Here is an 18035-nt window from a genome sequence, read left to right on the forward strand (position 1 = left end):
TTTAAAAAAAAATGAAAAACAAGATGTACCCACCCCACTTAGGGTAAGCCAGCCCAGGAGAAGTGTGGCCACTGTCCCCTGAGCTACTTACTACTCATTCTCCAACAATGTCAGTAGGAGGGCAGAGGCTGTTAGTGTCCATGCAGGTTGGAAGCATCATGCCCTCCAGCTATCAGAATCTCACTGACATTTGATTGGGATGAGTCCCCCAGTGGAAGTAGCATCTCCCTGGTGGGTGGGATAGTGGCACTTTCTGTGCATGAAATATTCTACAAAGAATAACAAATTATCTTTTCCTGAGTACCTACTGTGTGCTGAGGATCCATAGAGGGAGGTTAATAAAGCCAGTGTCTAATCATACTCATGAGTGACTCTCAGTCCAGTAGGGGAGAGGGACATGAAAACTACCGGTGGCTCACAAGGCAGAGTGAAAGAAGCACCAAGTATAAGCTTAGGCAACTCCCTCCGTACAGGACAGCAGAGGAGAGTGGCCTCTTGAAACCAGCAGACTTGGGTCCAAACCAGAGTAATTTGTCACCCTGGAGGATAGCAGGGATGTAAGTGAATTGGGAGCATCAGAGGCAGACTTCCTGGGGGTTGATCCTGGAAGAATGAGAAGCGTTCTGAAAGGTGCAGAAGACAAGGTGTACTTGAGTCAAAGGAGGGAGTTGGGAGCAGTGCTGGGACTAGAGAGGGAGAGGTTGCACCAGCCAGGGTGCACCCCTCAGATGCCTTTGGCACTCCACATGGACTTCTCCCTCCTTCCATTCCTCCCCACCCCACTTGCTTCCCTCCTTAACCACTGTTGCCCACCTCTGCCCTCACCTGTTCCCAAGGGCCTCCAGCTGTTGCTGGGATATCTGGTTCACCAATAACTTCATTTCATGCCCGTGGGTTTCCTGGGACCTGCCAGCCATCCCTGTGACTGTTATTGCTTTGGGTAATTTCACCTTAATCTCTGCCTTTGAGTCCACACAGTCCGAAATTCGGAATTCAGTCCTTTGACCTGGAGAGAGAAGGGTAAAGGTCAGACAACACTCTCTGGAGCCGTCCCCTCCTGGGGTAGTCCCTCCACAGTCCCCTTCCCTCCAGCTGTGGCTCTCCAGGAAATGCCTTTTGTTCACACCAGGAGTCATCCTGGGGTCACACCATCCTGGGTTTGAGCCTGCTCTGCCCCCTTCTTACCAAATGATCTTGGATAAGTCACTTACCCTCTTTGAATCTCACTCAGTCTCATCTACAGAAGGAGAATAATAATATACTTATTCTTGTGTGCTTGGGAAGATTAAATTAAATAATGCAGTTAAGCACTTAACAAGATGCCTGGAACAAAGCCCAAGTGCTGGACAAATGGTTGGGGAGGAGTTGTCTTATATAACTATTTGAGCTAGCCTTATATAACTATTTGAGAGGCTGAAATGACATAAAGAAGAGTAAAGCTAAAGACTCAGAAGCCCTTGACAATTAGGAAATAAAACTTTAGCACAGTTCAATCTCTGGTGTTGGCGTGAACTAACTGTGCAGGTATAAAGTGAGACAACCCTGGAACGCCACCTGTCAGTGTGGACTCTGCCCTGATTGTGCAGGCACTAATAAAAACCTGGGTTCGGAGTCAGCTGCTGCCCCAGGGTTAGTGGAAAGTGTGTAGGGATGCAGAGGAGGGAGGGCTGCTATTGCTGGGATTTTGGGACAGGCAGGGAGGATTACTCAATAAACAAGGTAAACATAGGCTTACTTGTGCTTATTTGCTGATCTGTAGTGATCAATTCCACATGGGAGGGAACAGAGTGTGCCCTGCTCCTCCTGCTGTTCTGTCTGCCTGAGCAGCAGCAGCAGCCCAGTCCACAGCCCCCACTACCCACGGGACAAACCCCCGAGAGCGCCCAGAGCCATGACCTCTGCCTCACCCGCCTGTATCCCACCAGTGGTCCTGTGCTGCAAGAATACTGGTGTGGGATCTTTAAAACCATTAGGGGAAAATAATAAACAAAAGGAGAGCTACTCTCCCTCTTTAAAAAAAAAAAAAAACTTATGGGACCCCAGCTATATATGCAGTGGGATGTGACTTTTCCAACCATACTTAAACTGAGTATATCTGTAATACATTTGAAAGGGGAGTAGAACAGTTGCTGAATTCAGATTACCAACTCAGTTCATTGTTAAGGGTTTCTTTTAAAATTTGGTTGCACTTCAGCCTCTGGATTTTTTTAATGCGAACAGATGGGCTTTTCCTTAAAGGAAGTTAACTGGCTTAGTCAAATTTTTTCCGGCCTTACACTCTGCCCCTGGCGAGTAATACGATCATGGCAAGACATCCTAGCCCTCGTTTAAAATATTGTTCTGTTTTCAATGAATCAGGCATTTGGTGAACTGATTTTTTTAGAACTGCCTTGTAATAAATTGGCTCTTGGCAATTTACTTGCAGAGAACTGCTGTAGAATCCTTGAAAAATGCTAACTGTACTATCTCCAAAAGCCCTTGTTTACTTTATCAAACTCCACTTGTGGAAAAATTACCTCCAAGTGTCTAGGCATCTAACACACTATACCCCTTGGTCACACTACAGCAGTTCCTGGCCCATGGTGAGATGTTTCGAAATTGTTCAGTGGCATTGTTTGAACTCTCCCATATCTTGATATGAACCCAGTAAGAACGGGGCATTAGCAAAGAAGCCTGAGGTCTATGAGACCAGAACTAGATGGTGCCCAACCACCAATGTCAACCACTTGGACGGGAATTGGTGCATAAGATCCTGGATAGAGTGGGAGAACAATGTGGAGCAAAACTCAAAATCACAAAAAAAAACTAAGTTTACTGGTCTGACAGAGCCTGGTGGGAGGGACCCCTGAGACTAAAGCCCCTAGTTACCCTTCAGGTCTGGAATTGAACTCGCTCCTATGGCTTCCAGCCAAACAATAGACAGGCATATAGGGTGGACCATAGGAGAACAGAAGGGCAGTGTTTGCACAAGGAGATAGCTTGGGAGGCAGGAGTGCACGGGAGAGAAGGACACAGGGAAGAAATAACTACGGGGAAAAGGTGGGAAGAGAGCTGTTACGTTGTGGAGAAGTACAGTCAATGTCATAAGACAAAATGTGTATGAACTGCTATATGGAAAATGAATTTACTCTAAACTTTCACCCAAATCACAATAAAAATTTGAAAAAAAAAAAAAAGGCTGGAAGTTTGAGCTGTAAAACTCATAATGAGGCAATGAAACAGGCCTCCAAGTGAGGGTTCAACAACACTTTCCCTGGAGCTTCTGAAACTCAAGATGAAGCCCCAGGAATAGCTGAGCAGAGAGGCAGGGGAATGGATTAATGGCCCCTCTATTAGTCACTTCAAGAGGTATTTCTGACTTCCTTTTGTTCATGATCACCAGAGAATATGAGAGATAATAATAATAATTGTTATCACTAGAACAATTGGCATTAACTTTAAAGGAGAATTCCTTCCATGCCAGGCACTTTGCTAAATGATTTATGTAACTTAGCTCATTTGATTTTTAAATTATGATCATTGTTAATTTGATGTATTTTGTTGCTGTTAAGAATATACACAGCAAAACGTATACCTATCCAATAGTTCTACATGGACGAGGCGGTGACAGTGAATACATTTCTCAAGTTCTGCAACCATTCTCACCTCCTTTTCTGAGTTGTTCCTCTGAACCCAGACTACCTGGGTCTATGTCCCAGTGCTGCCACTTACTAGCTTTGTGTTCATTTGGCAAGCCTCCTAACTTCTCTCTGCTTCAGTTTCTTCCTCTGCAATATAGGGATAATAATCTTCAAAGGGTGGTTGTGAAAATTAAACAAATGAATTAACCGTGCCAAATTCCCGGTACCTACTAAGCATATATATTTTTAAGTTTTTTCATTTGAAATAATTTAAAATTTATAGAAGATTGTGAGAATAGAAAAAGAGCTCCTGTTCCTTGAATACCCTTCACTTCTTGTGCTGTCGTGAGGTACCGTGCAGTCACTCCACCGTAGTTACTCTATGTTCAACAGAACGAAATGCTGCCCAGTTGTGTGCCATCCTCACAATGTATGCTTGAGCTATGCTTGAGCCCATCGTTGCAGCCACTGTAGCAATATATCTCATTGAGGGCCTTCCCCTTTTTCACTGACCCTCTACATTACCAAGCACAATATCCTTCTCCAGGGAATGGTCCCTTCTGACAACATGACCAAACCAGGTGAGACGTCTGACCATTCTCGGTTCTAAGGAGCATTCTGAGCTGTTCTTCCAGGACAGATTTGTTCGTTTCAGTCCATGGTATTTTCAGTATTCTTCACCAACACCACAATTCAAAGGCATCAACTCTTCTTCGGTCTTTCTTATTCATTGCCCAGCTTTCACATGCATATGAGGCAACTAATAATACCATGGCTTGGATTAGGCGCACCTTAGTCTTCAAAGTGATATCTTTGCTTCTTAATACTTTAAAGAAGTCTTTTGTAACAGATTTGCCCAGTGCAATATGTCGCATTGCAACCTTCCCTTAGATTCACTCATTTTTTCCCCATTTCTTTTCTTCTAATTTTTTTTTCATTTTGTTGTTGCTATTGAGAATATACACAGCAAAGCACGCACCAATTCAACTGTTTCTCCATGTACAGTTGAGTGACACTGATTCCATTCTTTGAGTTATGCAACCATTCTCACCCTCCTTTTCTGAATTGTTCCTCCTCCATTAACATAAATTCATTGCCCCTTAACGTTCCTATCTAATCTTGCAAGTTGCTATTGTCAATTTGATCCCATATAGATAGTTCGTAAAAGAGCTTAATCCTCAAGGCAGATATTTTTTACTAGTTAAACTAAACTATTGTTAGGGTTTAAGAAGACTTCAGAGGATAGTTTAGTGTAGGTTTAAAGATTATCTCAGGGCAATAGCTTCCTATCATCCAACTTTCATGGCTCCAGGAAGTCTAGAGTCCATAAGAATTTTCAATTATGTTCTGCGTTTCCCCCCTTTTGATCAGGATTCTCCTACAGAATCTTTGATCAAAATATTCAGTATTGGTAGCCAGGCACCATCCAATTCTGGTCTCATGGGACAGGAGGCAGTTGTTCATGGAGGCAATTAGCCTCACATTCCATATCCTCCTATTCTGACTCTCCTTCTTCCTCTGTTGTTCCAGGTGAATAGAGCCCAATTGTTGTGTCTTGGATGGTCAATTGCAAGCTTTTAAGACCCCGTGCACTATGCACTGAACTAGAAGGTAGTACAGAAGCAATTAACAATTTATAAGGCCAATTAACTGGGATGTCCCATGTAACCATGACCCTAAACCTCCAAACCAAGAAACCAAATCCCAAGAGGTTTTTGGTTGTACATAAGTGGGCTCAGCAACCTTTTTTTTAATTGTTGTTGTAAATATATCTATCACACAACTTCTGCTGATTCAACTTTTTACAGATGTAAACTTATTGACAGCAATTACAATAATCAGTTGTGGAACCCTATCCTAAATCAATGCAGTATTTCCACCATCATTAACCCCCATCTTCCCCTCCCTCCCACTTTTGTAACCACTAATGAATTTTGTTCTCTATGCGTTTGCCTTTTCTTGTCTTTTTATATGAGTGAGGTCATACAATATTTTGTGATCAACTTATTTCACTGAGCGTAATGTCTTCCAGCTCCATCCATATCGTAGCATATGTCGAGACCTCATTTCTCCTTCTGGCTGAGTATATTCCATTGTAATGTATGTACCACATTTTGTTTACCCATTCATCTGTTGATAGTTATTTAGATGGTTTCCACCTTTTGGCTACTGTGACTAGTGCTGCAATAAACACAGGTGTACAAGTCTCTGTTTGAGTCTCTGCTTTCAAGTTTTTTGGTATAAATCTAGGAGTCAAATGGTAGGTTTTTTTTTTTTTTTTAAAGAACTGTCACAGTTTTTTCCACAACTGCTGTACCATTTTGCATTCCCACCAGAAATGGGTAAGTGTTCCAGTCTCTTCACATTTCTCACCAATATTTGTTATTTTCAGGTGTTTTTTCATGTGTTTGTTTGTTTTATTTTAGCCATCCTAGTGAGAGTGGATGGTATCTCATTGTGGTTCTGATTTGCATCTCTCTGATGACTAATGATGCCTGAGCATCTTTTCATGTTTTTCGTGGCCATTTGAATGTCTTCTTTGGTGAAATGTTTATTCAAATCCTTTGCTCATTTTATGATTGGATTATTTGTGTTTTTGTTGTTAAGTTGTTGAAGTTTTATATTTTTGTTGTTAGATTCTTGTTGGATATCTGGTTTCTGCCTCATTTGAGTCTTAAAACGGTCTTTACAGTTGATTCATGAGGAAACTGAGACTTAGAGTGATAAAGAAACTTGCTCAAAGATCACCCAGCCGGTAAGTGGCAAAGCCAGACTTTGAACCTGGTGCCTCCAGCTCTAAATCTGCATCCATCCTTTCTTAACCATTAAGCAAACTGCCTCCATTATTACCCATTTAAAATATGAACCTATAAAAGTATGAGAAGAGTTCAACTAATTTAGAAGTAAATTGTTTACAGAGAAAACAATAGAAAAGGAAGAGTATTTAGGCATCATTTCCAATATAAATCTCCCTATCTCTTACTCCCTTCACCCCATGTGACTCTGCTGTCCATTTCTTAAACTGAGGTGCCAACATGGCCATGTAAGGTTTTTTGTTGACTGGTTGATGGATGCCCATTTGGTTGATGGCAATGGGGAGTTGAGGGTGGGGTGCAGTAGGAGTGGGCCAAGCCTCCTGGCTGGCCATCTCACACCACCTCGTACTGACCTGAGGACCCAGAATCCAGCTCATCAGTCAGCTTTTCACCCTCCTCTGTCTCCAGGATGTCCTTCAGGGTGAGGCCTGTCTTGTGGAACTGGAGTCCCAGTAAAGTTTTCTTTTCCCTCACCAGATAGAAGCAGTTGAATCTGTCAGCATCAATGACACTTCTGACAGCAATCATATCCCCTCCAGAGTCCAGCTCTTGGACCACAGTTTTTGTGATTCCTTCAAATACACTGGGCATTGTGCCTGGATTAACTGGGAAAAGATAGGCAATTTCATTTTGAGGGAGGGAGGATATGGACTCAGGGTTTTTAAATCTTCCACCTTTGGCTGCCTGGGGTCACAGAAGAGCCCTAAGTTCCAGGAAAGATAGGACATGAGATGATTTGCCTTTCCTGCTTTTAGAAGGTGAGACGATCAAAACACACTGAGGAAGGATGGACATCACAAATCCCAGACTCCCCTCTGACCTTCATGGAACCCATCTGGAGAAAAGATTCAGTGATCACCCCAAGTAGGGAGAGTGAAACTTATTTTCTGCATCTCTCGCAGCAGAATTACTCCCTGCTTAGAGAAACCTGCAGGGGAGGAAGGCCCATCATCCTCCACCAGACCCTCAACAATGTGGATGAACAGAGGAACAAGGAAGGGATGAGGGCCATGGCTGCCAGAGCTCCTGTTCCCAACCCCAACTGGTTATTTCTTCCCTTGCCTCTGATTCCCAGGCCCCCCCACCCCCCACTGCCCTACCTCGGCTATAGTCTCCAAGGCATTTGGATGGGTTCCTCCCTCCCAAAAATTTCTCTTCTCAACTCACAGAGATGGTGATAAATAAGTCTCAGAAGGAAGCAAAACAGAAAGGACAGAGTACAAAAGCGGCTTGGAACTGGGCACCCTGGGAAGCCCACACAGATGCTTCCTCCTCCGTTTATGATCACCTGAAGCGCCCCCTTGTCCTTGATAAAATAAAATTAATTCTAAAGCCCCACCAGAAACATCTTCTCGTATCCACTCTCCCCTTCACCCTTTCCCGGTTTACTCCTAGCCCCTGTACATCTCTATCTTCCCTGCCCCTACCAGACCCACCACAAGCCCACCATCCAAGCAATCTGGCCCAGCTGGTCCTTTTCTGTTTCTATTCTGCAAGATCTTGTTCTCCTACTTCAGGCTCCTTTGCTTCCTTTCTGGTGTTGGGCCTCACCTCATAATCCTCCTGGGTTCCACTTCCCCGTCCTACCTGTAGCCACCTTCCTGAACTGGCCCAGGATCCCTTCTCTGTGCCTGTTCCCGTCATGGTGCCAACTCTCAACTCATTCCCAAACTGAAAAGTCTTCTGGGTGTCTGTAAAGGCAGTGTCCATGGCCCACAGACCCATCTCAGGGCCTCCCCACCTCCTCCCTAGACCCATGCTCCCAGGCCTCCCCTCCTCAGCCACTCACCAGAAGTAGAGGTTGTAAGAATCACACTCAGTCGGATCTCTGCACAATTCCTGGCCGCTATGCCTCAGAAAACAATAAGGAAACAAAGTTATCCAAACTGAGCATTTCATGGAAGGCTGGGTAGGGCTAGAGCCCCGCCTCCAAGGCCAAGGATTGCTGGGTTGGAGATAGATGAGGCCAGAGGTCAGAACTTCTTTTCCCTTGTACCCAGGAAGTGGGTAGTAGGTATTGATACGTTCCAGGTGAGTCTGGGCCAGAGAATGGTATGAAATGAGGCATACTGAGCTATGAAATCAGGGCTTTGAACTAGTTCAGCCTGGTTCCATCATAGTCAATGGACCAACATTGGAATGGACTCAAATTTTTAATGTGGTTGAACTGGCACCAGAAAAATTACAGGTTGATGCCCTAATAGAAACTTCATCTCCAACTTAGAAAACAAGGGCAGCGAGTGTGTTACACAGCAACCAAATCTCTTCAACAACTGAGTCAAAAACAATGGTACCCGTCTCAAAGATGGCAGCAGATCTCATCGCTTTGAATGTGTGTTGCTCTCCATAGTTCTGGTGATAATCCAGTCTCCCACATCAGGCTCCTGAAGGTGCACTGCACCTCTTCAGAGTTTCATTCCAGGGCTTCGACCATCATTTTTCCCTTTCTGGTTAGTGTTCTGGATCACGCAAATTAAAAAAAAAAAAAAAAATCTTGTCTCTTCCTGTTTCACTTCTTTGACTGTGACTGAACTGGTTTGAAGTCCTGCATGGGATTCAGTGATTTGGGAATAGAAAAATGGGGAACAGGTAGATATCAACCAAGTGCCAGCAAACAAAGGCTGTGGTTGTGCCAGGGATATTAGAAAAGTGTTGTTGTTGTTGTTGTTGTTATGTGCTGTCAAGTCGATTTTCAACTCACAGTGACCCCCTGTGACAGAGCAGAACTGCCCCATAGGGTTTTTTAGGCAGATCACCAGGTCATTCTCCTGTGGAGCCGCTGGGTGGGTTCTAGCTGTCAATCTTTTGGTTAGCAGTGTAGCATTTAACCATTCTGCCACCGTCACCTTCTATCAGGAAAGTAACCTAGCTGAAATTAACTACCCAAAAACCACACTGATGTGGGGGAACATTGAAAGCTCAGAGAACAATAGCAGCTAACATCTCAGGAAACAATCTGGACCAGTAGGGAGGACTCAGCCTCCATCCCCCACACAGACTCCCAGGGACCCTCTCAGAAAGATCCTGACCCTCCTTACCTGATGGCACCTACCCTCTTCACCCACCTTCTTCTCCAAAGAGAAGCCTCTGGCCCCACACTTCATTGCTCTCTTAGATAACAACATGGGTCAGCCTAGTCTATCTTCTGGCCTCTGCCTCCCTTAGTTGTGAAATAACATTTAAGAAGAGGAGATGGTGATGATGTGATAACAATTGTAAAAATAATATAAAATAAAAACAAACAAACCCACTACCATTGAGTCAGATCCAACTCATAGCGACCCCTCCTTGGGTTTCCAAGGCAGTATCACTATGGAAGTAGATTGCCTAGTCTTCCTTCCAAGGAGTGGCTGGTGGGTTTGAACCGCCAGCCTTCTGGTTAGCAGTCAAATGCCTTAGGCACTACACAACCAGAACTGCTAAAAAATAATATAGTTACTGCATAAATGGAGAGTCCCACCCACTGCCATCAAGTTGATTCCAACTCTTAACAACCCCCATAGGATTTCCAAGGCTATAAATAAATCTTTACAGAAGCAAATTGCCTCATCTTTCTCCTGCACAGCAGCTAGTGGGTTCAAACCATCAACCTTTTGGTTAGCAGCCCAACCCTTAACCGCAGCACCACCAGAACTCCTTAAGGGGACAGCAGTGGTTTAAAAACCTTATGGATCATGACAATTCAATGCTGTGGTGCATGGTGTTGCCAACTCAAAGTCGGCCAATAGCAACACCACCACAACAGGCAATGTGATAATCCTCACAACAACCCTAATCAGCATTGTCATCTTTGTACTACAGAGGAGGACACTGAAGCTCAGAGAAGCAAAATAACAAGGTCACACAGCTAGGAAACAGTAGAGCTGGGATTTGAACCCAGATGATTGTGGCTGCACTCTTGCATTTAGATGCTCCTACAGCACCCACAGCCCCAAGACTGAGCCCAGGTGGCTGCCATTTCTCCTCTGTGCTGTAAGCAGTGGTGTCACTCGGGAGGTGAAGGGGTGTGTGTACCACACTGAGTGACACTATCACAGGGGGTGTGATAGTTGGAGCTGTTTGTCAACTTGGCTGGACCACAATTCTGTGTGGTTTAAGCAATTGTCATGTAGGTTATTCCAATGATGGAATCAGATGTATATGTTTTGAGCAGCCAATCCATTGGAAGGGAGTTTCCCTGTTGTTGTTGTTATTTGCCGTCGAGTCGGCCCCGACTCATAGCGACCCCTCCTTGGGTTTCCGAGGCAGTATTACTACGGAAGTAGGATTGCCCAACCTTCCTTCCGAGGAGTGACTGGTGGGTTTGAACCGCCAGCCTTCTGGTTAGCAGTCAAGTGCCTTAGCCACTATGCTACCAGAGCTCCGGGGTATATTTATGGACATCCTGGGAATGTGAGAAGACACTCTTCTGTGGATCGGGATTCTGTTGTGCTGCCAACAACTGTCTGTGAGCGAACAATCCACCATTCGGCCTGGAGATCTTGGGTTCATCATTCACTGGAGTCAACAGCCAGTATACTGCCTGCCAACCTTGATCTCCTCAGCCCCTGCGGCTGCATGAGTCAGAAAAAGCCTCCACCTTAACGTTTGATCCAAGAACTTGGGACTTGCCAGCTTCTATAAGTGTGTGAGCCATTTTCCTAAGATAAATTTCCCTTTATCTCTCTGTCTATATATAAGTTTTACTGGTTTTGCTCCTCTAGAGAACCCAGTCTAACACAGGGGATGACACCAAAATGACTGTCTATAACATTTCTATGAAGTTTCAGCAGAAATTTATTATTTTTTATAAAAATATCCCTGTAGTTAGTTATAATAAAAATAGTTTTTGTAAGCCCAGCTTACATACATCAATACATATTGAAGGCTTAAACTCTATGCTGATTTACTTTTTGAACCTTCTAATGTGCTCTTAAGAGTTCTAGTGGCGTAGGGCCTAAGTAAGGCATTTGACTGCTAACCAGAAGGCTGGCAGTTCAAACCCACCAGTCACTCCTTGGAAGGAAGGTTGGGCAGTCTACTTCCGCAGTGATATCGCTTCAGAAACGCAAGGAGGGGTCGCTATGAGTTGGATCCCACTCAACGGCAGTGCGTTTTTTTTTTTTTTTTTTTTAATGTGCTCTGGTCAGAACATTATTACCCAATTACAATGAAGCTTCAAATCATGTGGGTTTGTCTGCACACGCCACAGCACACACTGTCATTTTTACTGCTGCTGGTGTTTTCATAGTCACCAATTTGTCACTGTTTTGGTTACCTCTATGCCACTCAAACAGAAAATATACCACAAGTGGGATACTTGAACAAACAGTTTATTCTCTTACAGTTTGTAAGCTTTAAGTCGGAGTTCAAAGTGCCAGGCTCTAGGGGCTAGGTGAAAGCCCCTCAACCTTGAGCTTCAGCTCTGCCTCCTGCTCCTGGCCCAGTGAAGCTGGAGGCTTTTCTTCACTCAGACAGCTGCTGGCTGCTGAGACTGACAAGCCCAAGGTTGACAAGCAAAAAAGGCACAGTCCCAATATTACCAAACCACATGGTAGGCCATTCATTCAAGTCCATTGAAAGTCCCAAGGTCGACAGAGCATGGCAGGCTGCTGAACAACGACACAGCCACATGCAGGGTTCAAAGGTGCCGTAAGCTAGACACCATCCCCCAAGGCTTCTCCTTATATATAGGAAGCAGACCACAGCCATAAGGCTCACAGTAGATTGCACCATGGAGTTGATTACCAGTTTCATCGTGGGGAATACTACATCTAGCTGCCCAGCCATTCAACCAGGCCCAGCCAAGCTGACACACAACCTTAACTACCACAGTCACATTTTCTGGTGTTTTAGCTACAATATTGTGGTAATTAGTATTTGTGAACCTATAGTAATAACCTGTTTGAGAATGAAGCAGCAATTAAAGGAAAAGGAGAAAAAATCAAAAAAGGCTTCTACTCAGTTACTAACGATGTTTGTGACTATTAATGTAATTCAACGTAGACTTTACAAAACAATTGTTAGTATTCACATAGCCTGAGAAATATTACATTTAAACAATTTACAATTATGTTTGTCACATATATTTCTGTGATTAAAATCGGTAACAAACATTACTAAGGATTCTGTATGGGCTGGTATAGAAGGCCCATGCTGTGTGTGTGTGACACCAATCCTAGTGTTACCACTGGCTGTGAGGGCCGTACTCTGGGATTCTGGACTTGGGCAAACTCCCACCTTCCTGACACCCACTCCAAGGACATTATGATGCTGGGCTAAGGCCAGGGAGGAGCCCAATCTGCTGGAGCAATTCCCCGCTTTAGCCCATGACTTTGTACTTGTCCCAGGAGTAGCAGATGATACTGTAAACACTCCAAGGCCAGCGCCCTCAGGAGATAAGGTTTCCTTCACTACAGGGATCCTCCCTTCCCTGATTCCGTGAGCTTCAGTTAGGCCTGGGAGAGTTACCCTTTCCCCTCCTATTCATGGAGGAGGAGTGAAGATTCCTCTGGGGACAGAAAAGCCAGGAGGCAGGCAGTGCAGCCCCCCACCCCCACCCCCAGGGCAGGATCAACTGAGGAAACAAAGACCTCAGGAAGGAGTGAGGAAATAAGGACAGGGCATCCTTCAGAGCCTCCCAAGACCTAGCCAGCCAGTGGAGCCGGAGGTGTGGCACCTGACAGAGGAGCAGCCACACAAAGGCACCATCAGAGTCTAGGTCTGTTGCTGCCTCTACCAACTCCCTCCACAGGGACCCCTTCTCCTTAAGGTGAGGCAGCAGAGAGACCCTCAGTCTGAGTCCTTCCTACCTGATGCCCCCACCACTGCCGTTGGCAGGAACGGCTGCCCACACCCTGCCCCATACCTAGGGCCCTCCAGGAAGCAGAGGCCAGACGGGGAAACGGACACAATGCCCTTTATTTGCATCTCTCAGAATACTGTACAAAGGGAGTAAAAATCCTATTCACACTTTGCTTAGAAAGATTTTGAGGCGAAAGTTCTCTATGACACATGGGCTGGGAGGTGGGTGGCTAGGAGGCAGAAAACAGGGCCAGTGACCTCCTCTTCTCCCTCAGGCCCCTGGGACAGGGCACAGGCACCCACAGCTCTTCCAAAGTAACAGTGACCCTGGTTGGACTAAGGAGAGGAGTAGAAGGCTCCTCTCCAGGTCTGCGCTCTGGCTCTGTCTCCACTTCTCTCTGCCTCATGGCTGAGGGGGCTGCACCGCAAGCTGTGGGGGTGGCTTTACATTCCCACATGTGCATGCCACACAAGAGGCCCTGCCCCAGTGCCGTCTACAAGGGGAGAGGCTGCATGAAGGCAGCCATCGTTTCTGTCCCAGCTTCCCCACGCCCCTCACACCACTGCAGAAAGCAGCCGTCAAATAGACCTGGGGGTACAACAACTCAGGGGCCTCTTTCATCTACCTCCATGCCCTCTCGCCAACCCAGGAGCTTCAAACCCACCTCCCATCCCTATCACCACTGCCATTCTGCAGGTAGGGTACTCTTCCAAGCCTGCTCCTCTCCCAGCCCACATCCCTAATGTCGAGGCTGGATCTAGCTCTGTCCCTAGCCCTCCTTCAGTCCCTCCCACCAATCTCTGTTGCTATGTGATCCCATTCTTCTAAATCTCAACTCTCCATCGCTCCTTCCCTCCCCCACCTGACCTCTACCCGGTAAAGATAGCCAAAGGCTGGCTCTGTACCTCTGGGACCAGGACATCCACACCAGCCCCACCAACCCTCTCCAGCCCCATCCAGTACTCAGGGTGGGTTGTAGGGAAGCTGCCAAAAGCATGAGACTTCAGTTACACAGGTCTCTGCCCAGAGGGATGAGGCGACATCACGCCTGCTGTCATAGGTACAAGAAGCACACTGTCACCCTAAAGACTCAAGAATTAAAGTGAAACAATTTAGAAGTTGTACCGTCCCTTCTGCAAAGTTAAAGTGCTCTGGCCGCCTGACAGTGAGCTAGTGAGCAGAGCAGGGGGTTTCCCTGACCTCCTGTCCCAGCCTCGCGGGTCCTTGCTCAGCCCAGCCCAGCCCATGACCACCCCCATAGAGTCTCTATTCAAAAGGCAAAAGGAAAAGATCAAAAAAAAAAAAAGGAGTCAGAGCCCCAGGGGGGGCCCACCCCAACCCCACTACAAGCTACTCCAAGTCGCTACTGGGGGAAGCGAGAGGGAATCTAGGGCCCAGAGGCTCAGCCTCCATCTCTGGCAGTGTCCAGAGGCTTCTTCTGTCTTCAGCATCGCAGCACAGACCGTCTACCCCACCCCTGCCATCCTGGGCAGTGGGGTGCTGCACCTTCAGTATTTATTGATTCCGAAAATCCGGACTCCGTGGAGCTGGGGCAACTTGGGGATGAGCACGCTCATCAAGGACACAGTGTTGAGGACGAAATGGATCTGGTCGTACTTGGTGTAGAAGCTGGTGAGGAAGTACCTGGATGGAAGGTTGGGGAGAAGCGTAAGACTTCAGAGGACTCCTTCTCACTCCCTGGGTGGGGAGAGGCAGAACAGAGTAGCCAGGGAATTATGGGAAAAGCTTCCAGACCAGAAGTGAGGTAGCAAGCACTCCCAGATGAAAGAGGCCCCTGTCACCAAGCCCCCTCACTTCACTTCAGGCCTGTGGGCCCATCTCACTGGCAGGAAGGAAGCCCACTTCAGGGAAGATAGGGCCAAGGAAGGTCCCAGGCCTGAATGAGCCCAGTGTAAGACCCAGGGATCCTCCAACGTCCCTTCCCCTGCTCACTCCTACCCAGAGCCAGAGCTAGAGCTGTCTGGGGCCCAGGGTCCCCCGGCCTTGTCCTGCCTGCTGGAGCCCTCCTCTACCCAAAACACTTACAGCACGATAGGTGTGATGGTCAAGAACTTCCGAGAAGCTGTGAACTGGACCCCATAGTCCATCTGCTCCCAGTGGGTCAGCAGCCTCGCTTTGCCCTGGTCCGGGGTCTCAAAGGGTGTCCCCTTCACCGTGTGCAGGAAGATGTACATGCCCTGAAGGGATGGGGTCTTTGTTAGATGATAGAAAGGCGAAAGGCCCTCCAGCTCAGCTCCTCCACCCCAGTCACCCATGCAGGGGCGTCTAGGTGGCCTGGAGCTGCCCTCTGCTGGGCAGGAGGATGTGGGCTGGAGGTCAGGATACAGCAGCTAGGAGCCCAGTAGGAGAAAAATAGAGAGACCCACAGAGGGAGAGGGCAGACCTGGCCTGAGAACACACACGGAGAAGAGCTAGCTGCAGAAGGGCCTAGCAACACCTGCTCCCTCAGCCCAGGTGTGCCCTCCTTGTGCCAGCTGGAAGGGGGGTGCTCTTGACAGGAAGCTGGGTAGAGATCAGACCCTTGCTTACCCACCAAAAGGGTACGAGGTAGCAGGTGGTAAGGGAGCAGAGAGGGGAAGAGTGGAAGGTGGTCTGAGATCCCAACTTGGGAAGAGGGCATGTCTTAACCTAGCTAAGCACTAGCACTCCTGGGTCCTGGGAACTCTTTGGGGCCCTTGGTTCCGCTCTCAATGGCCCACAGCTACCCCATCCTGGAGATGTTGACAAATCTGCAGACTATAATCCTCTTATCAGACCACACGGGGCTGGAACCCAGCAGAGGGAATCTGGCAGAGAGAAGAGAGCTGGGTCGAGAGAGCTGGGTCTAGCCCTGGCGACAGATGTTGTCAGTACGCCACCCTGACATTTGGCCCACGTCTGACAGACTCTTCCTACCCCTTCGCCCTGCCAAACAGCAGCCATGCGGCCGGGTCAGGCAGCAGGCAGGCCCTCACCATGTTGTGGATGAGGTTAGTGAGGGTCCAGACGACAGGGACGCTCACGAAGGGAATGCTGAGCAGCACCACGTGGAGGAGCCCAATGGCCAGCACGTAGGACAGCCAGATGCCACGGCTGTTCATCACCCGCGTGTTGGGGTTCACCTCGCTATGCGCTGTGCCCACGTTCATCCTGCCGCCCCTCTCTGAAGACGCTGTTCTGCAAACAAGCAGCACAGGTGAGACAGGTCACACCACTTTCCCTGCCCCCTCACACCCTTTAAATTCCGCAAGGAGGCAGGCTCCTCTCTCCCTGTCCCACTGTTTTTGATTCTCAAGCAAGGAGGCAGGACAAAGTCCATGTGGATTTAGCTCTATTCTCTTCTCACCTCTGGGTTGGGATAAATAGCAGGCCACCTCACCCGTCAGGACAATGCACCAGGATGCCTGCTAGTATAGGTCACCATGAGGCCTCCAGCCCCAGAGCAAAGAAACCAATGCTCAGCTCCTCCTATATCCCCTACAGCATTCCCAGGACGGTCCCCCTCCAGGAGGGGGCAGAGGCTGCCCTATGAGAACTCTCACTCAGCACAACCTCTGAGGCGCTGACCCCGGACATCTCCTACCCACAAGTCCTTCCCATAAGGAAGAGTAACAGGAGGTGGGACAGAGGGTACAGTCTGCAATGAAAAAATTTTTTCAGTCATCATTTCCACCTACCTCTTCTAATTCCCTAACCCTGGGCCTCCCTCTACCTTCACCCAGACGGTGATGATGTAAAAAGTGGGAGAGAGGGAATGAAGGAGCTAACAACAGACTAGGGACAACCTTTGCCCAGACCTGGAAGCTCTAACATGATGACACAATACACACATCCAGATGTTTTATCCATTTGGCAGTCACTCAGACTAGCCCTCGTGATGCCATCCGCTCTGCTGCCAAGCCACCAAGACGGACAGATGGCCCTTTTCCCCACCACAGAAAAGGTGAGGATAGGCATCGTGGCCAACATCTACAACTCCTGCAGGGAGCTGGAACCCACAGCAACACACCCTTCCCCTAGGACACAAAACCTCCTGCCCCCTTTCTTCTCTGCCTATCCACCCTCACCTCCATCTCCTCTTCCCAGCACCTATATGCAGGTGTAAATTAAGAACATGCCTTCCCCTGCCAGCTTCAATGGTAGAAGTCCTGAAGCTGGAGGAACCAGGAGGGTTGCCCCTGATGCCTAGAAAACCATGGTGGCAGAAACCCAGAGTGGGCAGAGGGAGGCGGGAAGGTAAAGAGAGAAGTGAGCAGTTCTTTGTCCAGACCTTCACTGTCCCCAGATCCCTGAGGGATGTGGGACCAGCTGCAAGTGGGAACAGATGGTGTCTGCACTGGCTCACCTCCCTGGATGAGTGAGGGCCTTGCCTGATGAAGACCCTAAAGTCATCACCATGGTAACATCCTGGTGATACAGAAAGGGGTCCCAGATGAGGGTACTCTGGGAGTGCCCAGAGGCCACCTTGCTCACCCCACTGCAGCCAACCTCTCAGACTCAGTTGCTATCTGCATCCCAGTTGGGCCTGCATGTTGTTATGTGCCGTCAAGTCGGACCCGACTCATAGCGACCCCTCCTTGGATTTCCAAGGCAGTATCACTACGGAAGTAGATTGCCCCATCTTCCTTCCGAGGAGTGGCTGGTGGGTTTGAACCGCCAGCCTTCTGGTTAGCAGTCAAATGCCTTAGGCACTACGCTACCAGAGCTCCCTGGGCCTGCATAGGAGCTAGAATTCCCAAGGGTTAGTTCCCTACTTCCAGGATCATGAACAAGTTTCCTTTTCTCAGACAGCTCCAAGCTTAGAGAGCTTAAGCA

At 47.6% G+C, this 18035-nt stretch overlaps 2 protein-coding genes across 2 annotated transcripts in view; both read right to left on the minus strand.

Moving 5' to 3' along the window:
• GSDMB (gasdermin B) overlaps positions 1 to 7027 on the minus strand; it is a 17659-nt gene extending 10632 nt beyond the window's left edge. Inside the window, exons 1-2 of the mRNA XM_042781107.1 lie at positions 6790 to 7027; positions 826 to 1006 (exon numbers count right to left, since the gene is read on the minus strand). Of these exons, the coding sequence (XP_042637041.1) occupies positions 826 to 1006; positions 6790 to 7027 (419 nt within the window). The remainder of the gene's footprint in view (positions 1 to 825; positions 1007 to 6789) is intronic.
• Positions 7028 to 14728: 7701 nt separating this feature from the next.
• On the minus strand, positions 14729 to 16375 carry ORMDL3 (ORMDL sphingolipid biosynthesis regulator 3). Its single transcript, XM_007942050.2, has 3 exons — positions 16196 to 16375; positions 15267 to 15418; positions 14729 to 14864 (listed from the first exon to the last, which is right to left on the minus strand). Exons 1-3 carry the CDS (start codon positions 16367 to 16369, stop codon positions 14729 to 14731), a joined length of 462 nt encoding a protein of 153 aa, XP_007940241.1. The 5' UTR covers positions 16370 to 16375.
• Positions 16376 to 18035: the final 1660 nt, after the last annotated feature.

This window comes from Orycteropus afer, unplaced genomic scaffold (assembly GCF_000298275.1).
Source record: "Orycteropus afer afer isolate SDZICR_OR568_19922 unplaced genomic scaffold, OryAfe1.0 scaffold00085, whole genome shotgun sequence".
In the NCBI taxonomy this organism is placed as follows: domain Eukaryota; kingdom Metazoa; phylum Chordata; class Mammalia; order Tubulidentata; family Orycteropodidae; genus Orycteropus; species Orycteropus afer.